The 11,955-nt window shown below is 44.5% G+C and overlaps 1 protein-coding gene across 5 annotated transcripts in view; it reads left to right on the top strand.

Moving 5' to 3' along the window:
* Window positions 1-2,263: 2,263 nt before the first annotated feature.
* UBXN7 (UBX domain protein 7) overlaps window positions 2,264-11,955 on the top strand; it is a 28,132-nt gene continuing 18,440 nt past the window's right edge. For 3 of the 5 annotated variants that reach the window (XM_030496132.1, XM_030496135.1, XM_030496130.1), the window contains exons 1-4: window positions 2,264-2,373; window positions 5,601-5,748; window positions 7,473-7,540; window positions 10,483-10,548. In XM_030496132.1, coding sequence (XP_030351992.1) covers window positions 2,301-2,373; window positions 5,601-5,748; window positions 7,473-7,540; window positions 10,483-10,548 — 355 coding nt within the window. In that variant the 5' untranslated portion in view covers window positions 2,264-2,300. Of the gene's footprint in view, window positions 2,374-5,600; window positions 5,749-7,472; window positions 7,541-9,164; window positions 9,587-10,482; window positions 10,549-11,955 lie in introns of those variants that run through there. The other 2 variants (XM_030496133.1, XM_030496134.1) reach the window with 2 other exon arrangements.

Below are 11,955 nucleotides of genomic sequence, written 5' to 3'. Positions count from 1 at the left end.
TTCAGGATTTCAGAGCAGGTTGGGAATGGTTTGGAGTGGTCCAGGGCAGTTTCTGGCCTCTTCCCACATACGTTGCCCCTGCAGGCACCTGATCAGCATGCCTGATGCAACTGTCTCTGCAGCTTGGGACACTTTGTTTCTATGGTCCTGGCAGTTCTGCTGTACCCCTCTAAGGGTTTGGAATGCCAGCCCTGTTAGGCTTTTTGCATCTTACTCTTTGGTCTTGCACAGACTTACTTCCTTGCCATTGATAGCAAATCCTGCTGCTGTGATTCCGTTAACAGTAAATACAAAAATTACATAAATTAACCGGTTCAAATGTCTAAATAGTACAGGAGTGTATTTTGATGTGTGTGTATATATCCAAAGGTGTGGTTTTCCATCTTACTGGATCTTGTCCTCAGTGTAAGAATGACGTCTTACATAAGAATCATTTTTTCTTAAGCAGAATGGAAAAAAAGCAAGACTATAAAGTTGAACATTTACTAAAAGCCAGCTGTAACTGCAAAATGTACAAAACCTATAGTCCATACTAGCAGCCTCATCCGAGGTGGGTTACTGCAAGGTCTTGGGTCCCGAAGATGACCACATTCCTCACCGTGTGTGTGACGTAATAGTCCTCACCAGGCACCTCTTTGGCTTGTCCTTTTAGATTTTTCCTGCTTTTTTTTGTGTTTCTCGTTTGTCCCCTTGGTGAGCAAGTTCAGCTTATCCAACTCGCAGGAGAAAAATAAAAGCAAGTACCAAAAAAGCCAAAATACTTTGACAGGCTTGGTCACTTCCCTAAGAGCCAAAGCTGGTGTGGGGATGGGAGGTAGGGAGAGAAGCAGAGAGGGAACAACACATCTACCTGTTTTCACATAAGCAAGGTTTTAAATTCTAAGGAAGCTTCTGCTTCCTGTGGTTCTCATTTTGGTTGACCCTGATTAATGACAAGGTGCTCTGTGTGCTGGCAACAAGCCAGCCACATGTGAGACTAGTAAAATGTTCCTTTTTTGCACTGCAGGTGCAATTTTTGCAGGTAGTGTAAGGATCGAAAACACCCAGCATGCTTCCTGTTGAGGGTATTTCTCTTCTGACTTTGAAGACCTGACAGCAAAATTATCCCAATGGCATGGGCTGCCCTGTAATGTGCTCCATCAACAGAAGCAGCCACACCGTTTCTTGGCCACCTCAGGTCCAGCCTCCTCCCTTGCAATACCTGTGGCCCCTGTACATGCTGCCATGTGAGGGCCGAGGCCTGACAGACCCTTTGCTTTGCTGTAGGCATCTGTGATGAAGTAAATCTCTGTGGAGGTTCCGGCCTCACGTCATGAAGCATTTAAGTATCACTGTTTGGTTTGAGTTGGAAGGGATCTTAAAGCTCACCCAGTTCCAACCCCCTGCCACAGGCAGGGACACCTTCCGCTAGAGCAGGTTGCTCCAAGCCCCGTCCAACCTGACCTTGAACACTGCCAGGGATGGGGCAGCCACAGCTTCTCTGGGCACCCTGTGCCAGTGTCTCACCACCCTCACAGGGAAGAATTTCTTCTCACTATCTAATCTAAATCTCTCCTCTGTCAGCTCAAAGCCATTCCCCCTTGTCCTGTCACTACAGGCCCTTGTCAAAAGCCCCTCTCCAGATTTCCTGTAGCCCCTTCAGGCACTGGAAGCTGCTCTAAGGTCTCCCCTTAAGGAGCCTTCTCTTCTCCAGGCTGAACAAGCCCAGCTCTCTCAGCCTGTCTCCAGAGCAGAGCTGCTCCAGCCCTCACAGCGTCTTTGTGGCCTCCTCCGGACTCACTCGAGCAGCTCCACATCCCTCTTGTGTTGGGACCCCAGAGCTGGATGCAGCACTGCAGGGGGGGTCTCATGAGAGCAGAGGGGGGGAATCCCCTCCCTCGACCTGCTGGTCACGCTCCTTTTGGTGCAGCCCAGGACACGGTTGGTTTCTGGGCTGCAAGCACACACTGCTGGGTCATGGTGAGCTTCTCATTGACCAACACCCCCAAGTGGGGGAATCCCGCGCGCGCTGAACGCGGGCAGTGTTCAATGAGGGGGAAGTTCCCGCCGAGCCGCGGCAGCATTTGAACAGCCGCTGAGGCGGCGGGGCGGGCCGCATTGCCACGGCAACTGCCGCCTCCCTGGGCTGCTGAGGCAGCAGGGCGGGTCTGGCCGCGTTGCCATGGTAACTCCCGCCCCGCCCGCAGCGGCCCAGAGAGGCGCCTCCGCGGCGGCGGGCAGAGGAAGGGCGCGGGCGGGCGCCGCGCCTGCGCAGAGGGTGCGGGCTGGCGGCGTGCGTGTTGTTGTGCGGCGGCGGCGAGATGGCGGCGCACGGGGGCTCTGCGGCCTCCTCGGCGCTGAAGGGGTTAATCCAGCAGTTCACCGCCATCACGGGTGAGGCACACGGAAGCCGGGGCCCGCCGAGCCTCGGCCGCGGCTGCCGTCGCTGCTGCATGCTTAACGGGCGGCTTCCGTCCGGCCCCCGTCGCCGCGTCAGGGGGCGGCCGTCCCGCGGGCCGGGGGCGGGAGGCCGGGCGGGAGGAGCGGGCCATGGCGTGAGGCGCTGCGCGGGGCGAGGCGGAGCGGCGCCGGCGGGCGGCCCCGGGCACGCTCCCCCCCCGTCTCCCGGGGGGGCCGCCCGCTGCCGCCGCGGCCTCCCTCGAGGCGAGAGGCGCTGGTGACGCCCGGGCCTGTCAGCGGGCGCGCTCCGGGGCCCGGCTCGCCGCGGCGGTAGATGCCCGAGCCGGGCACCCGCGGTGTCTCCGCCCTGTGCGTCGTCGGGTCCCCCTCGCTTTTAGCGGCGGCTCGGGGGTGCTTGGTCTGCCGAGCTGATCGGCGGTGCGGGTGCATGTCTTCCTTCCCCCCGGCGGTCCGGTCCGTTCCGCCCCGGGAATCGCGTCCCGCTTCTGCAAATAAAGCTGGCGGCCGGGAGGGAGCCTGGAGCTGAGCCCTGAGTCCGCGTTAAAAACAATAAAAATAACACAATCTTAAAATACGTTCGAGTTACTGAGAAGTTTTAGGTTAGTTTTCTAAGGAAAACAGCAAGTCGCTTTTAAATTGAAGTTTGCGGCAGGTGATCATTCCCGCTTTGGCTTGCGTACTTTGAGCACTTGACCCACTTTGTGTTTAACCGGCTTCACTATAGTTCCGCCTTGCTTATGGCATTACATATCGAATACTGAAGGAGTGTTTAATAAAACATCTTCGGCTTTTCTTTTTTTTAAATTGATTTACATGAAACTGTTTTTAAATTGTTTAACCAGCTTAAGGTTAATTTAATTTAAGGTTGTGTCCTTGTACTCAGGCTTGGATGCACTTAAATCCTGAACAGGGATGTTGAGGGTGTTTAGTACGCTGTGAACATCCTGTGTCAACTGGGAAATTATTGATCACTCAGCTATCCTTAAAGAAGCCTTTTAGAATAAACACTCTGAATGAAAAGAACGTACAGTAAATACCTTTTCATTGTGGTACATGCCCCTGTGTGCCTTGTGTGTTCTTTTTGGTAGTGCCTGAGATACTTGCTAAAAACTGAACCGGAAGAGGGAGAATCATGATAGTTTGCTCTTCCTGACAGCTTTCTGTGCTTATATGAATGGTAAACAGAAGAGGACCCCCCTTTCTGCTTTCACAAAAGAAAAAAACCACAAATTTGCTGGGCTTCACCCATCCACTGTTAACATAGAGTTTGAAGTTTTGTTTTTCCATTTTAACAGAATTAAGGAGGTATCTAGAAGTGTGTTTTGCCAGTAGTGGCATGATTTGACAGGTGCTCAAAAGCACACACCCTCAGTGGTTTGTGTTAGCAGCTTTCGACTTTGAGTTGTAAGTATATGAAATCACTCCTGTCTGTGGGGAAAAAGGCTGAATATATACAGCAGTTCGATTCTAGTGTAGGTGATAGTGAGTTATAAGGATAAATAGTTCTTGATGTATTTATCTTGACTAGATGGCAGAATTGTGTTTCTTTGGTGCTCTCATCTAGAAAAGTATTGCTAAGAGAATGTAGCTCCTGTGGATCTTTCCTGATGAAATGGTGGGATGTCTTTGAAGTTTGATTTGAGACTTAACTTTTTAGTATTTCCTGTTTGCTGGCACAAGCACTGAAAACATGCATATGATGGCAGTTTCCTTAGGAGTGATGAGGAATAAGTACAAGCACTTTCTGTGCTGGTATCTCTTTAAACAGCAGAGGGTTGAGTGTAATTTTTCTTCTAGCTCTTCTAAATTAATGACTTTGCATAACTGACTGTACATTCAGGGTGTAGGGTGCTGTGCATATAATAACTATATACAGATATTGTTTAATTGCTACAGTTGACATTGAAATGAGCTGAAAATCATTTCCTGAGATGTCACTGGTTTTTATTTTGTGCTTTCATCATCTTGATTAAGATCTTAAAATACAGCTGACTGTCATCCAAGTCATGGCATGGCAGGCTAGGAGTTTTGGAAGACCAGTTCACTCAATCAGTTTGTCTTTCTCTGTGGTTTAGGGTAATGGCGCAGGTCATTTAGAACTGAGTTATCTCAACAGTTTCAAAGGGTATTCTCTGTTCAAACTAGAGCTTCTTGAGTATTTCTCAGAAAAATCATAGAAACATCCAGATGTGTTTTGCTCACACTGATGTCATCTGAGGCTCCGATGCTGGGGAAAGTGTTTTCTTCATTTTGGTGACATGCAGTGAGCCTAGTAAGAATTTCTACAGGTCTAAAAGCTGCTCCCAAACTGGTTCAGCTGCATTTTGCCACTCTTCCTCTCTACCAGCCTTCGCATATGAAAATAAACTCTTTGGCAGCCCACTACCTATAGAGGCAGATGCTGTAGTAAGTAGTCATTTAAGGGGTTGGGTGCAGGAGAGCTTCCACTGATGAGGGTGCTTCTATTGATGGTATGGTTTTTGAGAAGTTGGGAGGTAGAGGCTGACCCTCTCAGGAAGGAGTTACAAGTGATGCTAAGAACTACATTGTGAGCAGCAAGAATAAGGCTGATTTAGGTGTACTTAGGAGAGATTTTAATAAATGTTAGTCATTATACAAATAATTGTGTAGACAAGTGCTACTTTCTCCCTCTTGACTCCCCTCTGTTCCCACCCCCAGCCGCCTTTGGACTGAGCTTTAGCTGGTTTGTTTTTGCCTTTCAGTGCAATCAGTAAAGCAGGGTATCATTTCTTTTATCTCTAAATATCTGTTGTAAGGGGGTAAAAACCCTTTAGTAGTAGATATAGTATTCTCCCTGTTAAAATGTGAAGTCAGGTTTTCATTTTTTTGTGTGTATGCCTACTAGTGTATGGAAAATTGAACCAGGTCTGGTTCGGTTGAAAAAGGTCAGATCTCTAGAAAGAAAGAAAACCAATGCTAAACCCCTCAAATGGCTTCCAGTAAGTCGTCTCTTGATGGCTGGAAGAAGTCTGCCTGTCCTATATACAGACATTCCCTTCCCCTGTGAGATAACGTTTGTCTCATTTCATAGTTGTACTTCAGAGATAAATGGCAACTGATGAACTGGTCTTTCTAATTATTAATGCTTTGAGAGAGAAAGCTTGCTGCTCAGCTGCTCCTAGCACTTCCAAGCAAAATGTTTTCCAAAGAATGCTGATTTTTTTTTTCCATCATTACAGGTGCCAGTGAAAGTGTGGGAAAGCATATGCTTGAAGCATGCAACAATAATCTGGAGATGGCTGTCACCATGTTTCTGGATGGTGGAGGCATAGCAGAGGAGCCTAGCACCAGTTCTGCAGGGGTGTCTGCTGTTCGACCTCACACGGAGTATGTACCTGGTGAACATGTCTGTAAAAGTGATTATTCTGTCTTAAGAATTTAATAGTGTAAGCCAGAAAAAATAAGACAATTGCCACTTCTAACCTGCTGTCAACTCACTGTAATACGTGCTGCTTTGATGATCTTGTTACATTTAATTGCTCCAATATTGTTCTGGGTAAACAGGTTCTTACTACATTAAGTTGGTATGTAGACTAACATAAGTTAGTCTGGCTTTCATATACTTCAGAAGTTTTCTGTACCTTATACATACTTTTTTTTTTTGCAAACAGAGCTCAAGACATTGAAGTTGGGGATCCAGTAGCAAGTGATTCTTACTTTTAAATTGCTCCAGCGATCTTGCTTCACGTTAGTTTGGCAGTTAGAGAGTTCTGTTGTGTTGTTTCTTATAAAAGTAGTGACCTTAGTCCCACTTGTAAGGGTTTTATGGTGTTGGTTTAAGTGTAACCAGATTTAGGGCTGGGATGGCTAGATTGTGTGCGCTACTATGCAGAGAAATAAGCAACAGTGTCTTAACAGCATCAGTGTCTTAACATCAGATGCCAGTAAAGGGAAGAGTTGTTCCACTTGAGCATGGCAGAGAATCTTTCAGTGCTGCCTGTTAAATGCAGCTGCTTGGGATAAATGGAGTATTTTGAGTGAAAGCTAATTGGTATAAGTCACATTCATTAAGTGTTCTAAATTAAACCTAGCCATGCTTTTGTCTTTGTGAAAATCTTCCACTTCAGGAAAGAGACAACTAACTTTTAGAGAAAATTCTTGCCACTCATGCTTCCGAAGCACGTGTACAAATTTGAACAATTATTTTAGGACTGACCTTTATAGTTGGTGTCAAGTGCCTTCCTGCTTGAGCCTTGACAACTAATGAAGTTAAAACTATCTGTAGGCGTTAAGAGTTCTTATTTCTAGACAACCTCTGGTGCATCAGAGACTTAGGATTCAAGTTTTTATTGGAATACTTTCTTTTTTATACTTGACACCCTCCGGGTGCTAGTCAGCTTAATGTTACTTCGAGGAAGAGAGAACAATAAATATGTAAATGCAAAATGGAGAATAACTAGCTTCACAACAGCAATCAAAGATATGGAGGTTAATAGCAAGGTTAGTGCATGGGTGATCCATGCCCTCCTTTGCATAGTTCCATGGGCTGAGTGACCACACTGAGTAAGTGAAACTGTTTTGGAGCCCTTGTGATTTCCTTTCTTCTCCTAGTTTTAATGTCAGATCATCTAGCAGTTTCTGCAGGCATAACTAAGCTTCTTGATATGTGAGGGACCCCAGCTGTGTAAGCAAAAACTGCTTCAGAAATGTGGGGAAATGTCTGTTTTGACCATCCTGTTTTCCCTCCTCTGGAAAAGAGAGGGCTGTGAGTTTCAAGTGGAAGCAAGAAGTCTTAGAACCGAAGAAAGCTGGTAATAAAGGAGATAATATTTGTTTTCTCTATGTAGATAATCAGGGAAGAGGGTAGCAAGTGGATCAGTTAGCAGCCTTTGCTAAGTTCTTAAAGAATTAAAAATGTTTAAATAATAAATTGACAAAGCCTGGTCCCTTTTGACGTCAGAACTTCTGATTCTGTGCAATGGTACAGCAGCATCCTTAGCTGGTTCAAAATTGCAGGAGAGTTTTGAGTACAATGGAATGTGGTTTATGTACTTGGAGTATTATAATCTTTCTGATTTTTTTAAATTTGTTTTTTCCTTCCCACTTCACAGGGATGAAGTACGAGCACCAATTCCTCAAAAACAGGAAATTTTAGTAGAGCCTGAGCCCTTGTTTGGAGGTAGGCTTGTGCTCTTGTTTCTTTCTTCTCTTTGCCTTGAGATAAGTGACGAAAGAAAAACAGAACTTGCTGAATATGAAGAAAGCATTGATGTGTTTTTATTCTTGTTCTTTTCCCTGCTGCAACTCTGCAGCTATGTAACATGATTGCCTTCTTGGAAGTAACACCAGTGTTATTGAAAACTTCGCACGTCAGAGATGCTGCATTCCCAGTGGTACAAATCTGCGAACTCCTGTTTCATGAGACTTTGTCAGGCAACAGCCTATTAGCTGTGCAAGTCTACATCTGTGCTCTGTGGTTCCGAACCATGTGATACTGCTGTGAAAGTGTAGTTTTCAAGCTGGTGGGATAAAAGATTGAGCCTTGACTGACAAGTGAAAATGAAGAGGACAAATGCATGCTTCTCAGGGAGATCATAATTCAGGAAAAAGGGCTGAACTGTATGATTAGTCATAATTTTCTCCATTCCTCATTTAGGAATTTAATTTGCTCTTTAAAGTGCATCATGCAGCTAGTTTTCTTGTTTGTTTTCTGAAACTGTTTATCACTTTTGCTTTTGAAACCCTTTTTTTTCCCCCCCTCTAAGGGAACAGGTGATAGAAATGCTGTTTTCTTTTGGGCACTTATCTAAAACACTGTGTAGTGCTCATGGTAATACACTAATGTTCTGAATCTCAAAACCTTAATCTCAAACCTCTGCTGTAGTGGTTCTTTTACAAAAGAACAGGTGTGGAACTTCTGGACAGGATTATCTGGTACATTATCCTCTCCTATTGTATGATGTCTGTGTGGAGATCTAAGGTGCTCTCTTTCTGTGCTTTCTTCCTCTAGCCTTGCGAGGCTCTGTCCTTCTCATGTTAACTACACTGTTTCTGCCCGTCTGTCTGGCTTTTGCCATGTCAAGTGAATTTAGAGCCTTGCCCTTTTTATCAAGGAAAGGCATGCAAGCACTCATATTTAAAGTGGTCTCATAACCGTAGGAGATGCTCTTTTCTATTGTTCAGTTCCTGTGCTAGAAAAGAGGAGGAGGTGAAGCTTCAGGTTTACCCTGGAATTGGTTTTCTCTTATCCTTTTTTTCTCCAACATGAGAAAGGTCTTTAGCTGAGATGCACAAGCTGAGAGGTGGTTCCAGAGGAAGATGCCCTGCTGAGGGCTCTCTGAAGACAGTGCACTTGTTCCTGTGGCCCAACAGAGCTTTTGACAAAGGTCTTTAGACTCCTGTGGGTTCAAGAATCTAAGAAGTGCAGGATTAAGATCTGGTGACCCTAATGTTTGGTCCTGTTCTACCCACCTGTCACACACTGATCTCTGACACGCTCACCACCCAACTGAAGAGATCTGTGGATAAGTGATGGCCTCCTGGCACTGTCTGGTCTATCAGTGCTAATATGCTCAGTAATGCTGCTTGTGTTTATAACAAGCTAGCTGAAACTGGAAAGGCACTTCACTTTGTCTTTTCAGCTCTAAGCACAGGGGATGTGCCGGTTTCTGTGTCATATTGAGGTGGTCGTCTGAGCTTAGGTTTTCTTCTGCTTGAAGAGATGATCTTGTCTATTTGTGCTCTGCCAGATACATGGATCCCATCTTGCAGTACAAAGGATACCAGAAAAACATAGAATCATAACACCTGCCTGAACTGCTGTGAACATCTTCACCAGCGCTGTCATGCTGTAGCTAAGCCCGGCAAGGGAAATGCTGCCTTTGCTGAAGTGATCCTTCAGTTGCTATTCTTAGCTGCTGTTTAAGTTGCTCCAAAGTTGGCTTTAATGAGTTGTGCTTGTGCCTGAGCATTTAGAGGTGAAAGAGATGTTGCTAACTGGAGTTAGGTATTATTCACAAGCATGTTCCTCATTTGGGCTTACTTTCTTTTTCCATGATAGTCTGTATGGGATACACCAATTCTTTCCTTTGTAGTCTGTACAGGAAGAATGCAAGGAAAAAGAACTGTGCACCATTCTTTATGCCCTTGATGTGGCACAAGCTGAAAAATGCTGTGCACAGTATGGGTGCAAAACTAGAAGGGTCTCTAAAATCAAGTTTTGGAGGTACTTGCTTTGTAACTCATGCATAGGTCATGCTTTCTTACTGTAAATGGATTTTTCTTACTACAGGTTTCTGGTGAGTACACATTGTATTTATCTTAAATTTGTTTATTAATTATTATGTCTTATTTATTATGTATTTGAAAGTTCTACCTTAAAATTGTTCTCCTTTCAGTTAATAGTGATGCAGATGAATAGTTGGAATAAGTCCTGGCAGGCAGTTCTGTTTGCATTCGAAGTGCAGTGGTTGTGCTGTACGGAAGAACTTCAGTGATACATTTAGGTACTATTCCAGTTATCTTCCCGGGCCACTCTCTCTGTCCAGCTGCAGTTCTGAAGGTTTCCTTGCAGATAGTGATGCTGGATCCGATAGACTGTGGCTGTTGCCAGTCCAGCCAAGAAGTTGGGACAGGATCTAGATAAGAGATTAGTAAAGAATAGAAGCATGCTGTGGAAAAAACCCCAAATGTATTTCCTAATAAAGAAAATATTCTCCTACAGGGTTTAATCCTTCAAAGTGTTTTTTTCATCTGCTTGAAGGCCTTTGCTAAAAAAATCTTGACTGGAATTGTGACGTGTTGATGCTGTGACAGCACTGCTGCTACATATTGATGGGCCTTGGTGAGCCCATCAGAAAGGGCTGAATTTAAACTTTGGTGTATTGCTGATATGTGTTTTGTTTCTGGGGTAAGGTTTGCTGGAGGGAGGAGGTGTTAGGAAATAGGTCTTATAAACCCTCCATTTCCATCCTCCACCAGCCCTTTCTAATGACCTTGCTCCCACATTATTCATGCTTTGGGTTCCTGTTCTGTTCTCCCACACAAGTGATGGAAAGTACTAATATGCAATTATTTTGATAATATACTTCTGAAATAACTCTTGCAATATTTTTTTTTAAGCTCCTAAAAGACGCAGACCTGCGCGCTCAATATTTGATGGCTTTCGGGATTTTCAGACAGAAACCAGTAAGTGTCTACAGATCAGTAAGCTAGAGTTTGGTTTTGGTTTTTTAATGCAAATGAGATTGAAAAATAGTTCCTTTTGTAAGTTAGGACAGCTTTCAATTGTTGAATGTTTTTAAAATTGCCTACTGTATAGCAAAAGTGTGGAGTTTTTTATTAACATTGTTAGGCTGTTCGTTGTTGTAGTGTCAGTACTGTTTGCTGACACGCCTCTTCCACATTTGTGGTACAGTTAAGGTTGTTGGGTGGCTGAGAGTACTGAGTAATGGACGCATGAAGCAGGTAGTAAGGGTGCTGGTCCGAACACTTTCCTGTGTTGCATAAGTAAAACCTACACACAGTATATTCTGGCTGCTTTGGTGTAGCAGATATTTTCTTGACAACTCTGAACAAAATTATTTTTCTGCTCTAGAGGGAATTGAAAAGGGGGAAGAATCTAACACCCATGTAGAAGTTAAGTTCATCCAGTAAATTTTTCTTGGCTACCCAGTGGTCATTCTGGCATTTGAATTATATTTGAGTAGCCCTGAGGTGGCTTCCTTGGCCGCACGCAGGATTCTCATGCATTTAATTGCTGTTTACCACTGTCTGTCTGTTCATATGCAGAATCTTCAAATGACAAAGCACTGGCTGTTATTTAAGCCGTTAAGCGTCACAGAGTATGATTCTTTGACAGCAGAACAGATGTTTCACAGCTGAGTTAGAGCTGTTGTGCAGTTGCTGTCACTGATGTTGCTGTAGTGTTCAAGAGGTCTAACCATGGCCCACGTTCCCATGTAGTTAGGTGCTGTTGGATGCTGAACTGAAAATAAGTGTTCATAATTACTTTCTTTCCCCTGACAGGTTTGATCAGGGTTTTCCAGTAATAATGAACTTGATGAATGCTAAAGCCACTGGCAGTTGTGTTAATGAAAATACACCATTTCTAGAACCATCATACCCTTAGATTTTTTCTCATCATCTCCATTCATTTAGAGATGCACAATATGTCGAGTCATTGTGAGGGCTTATGATGAAACTTTGTCATGCCTTTTGGTAAAGCTTCCTAGATAAATGTCACTGGCAATCTCTAAAAAAGCAGCCCTGGCCAGGAAAGTCCAGATTATTTCCTGGCCCCAGGCCTCCTCCACAGAGATGCTTTTTCCCTGTGGAATCCAGAGTCTGCTCAAAAATGGGTTGTATGTTATAGCCTGTTGACACCTCCTTTTACTACTGGAAAGCTTGTGGTTGTGGGGTAGTTATTGCACATTTCAGCTGTCTTGGTTCCATATAAAATACATCATATCCGTGCATTTTTAGGTGAGCAATTGCTGTGATTTACCTTCATTGTATATGGTCATGTCTATGTAGGAAATATGTTGTGCGTTATTTTGAATGGAATTGATAGCACTAAAAGAAACATGCTCAAAG

The sequence above is a fragment of the Strigops habroptila genome, chromosome 8 (genome assembly GCF_004027225.2).
Source record: "Strigops habroptila isolate Jane chromosome 8, bStrHab1.2.pri, whole genome shotgun sequence".
NCBI classification, from domain to species: Eukaryota; Metazoa; Chordata; class Aves; order Psittaciformes; family Psittacidae; genus Strigops; species Strigops habroptila.
The sequence above is the reverse complement of the archived record's forward strand: the minus strand, read 5'-3'. Positions and strand labels throughout refer to the sequence as shown.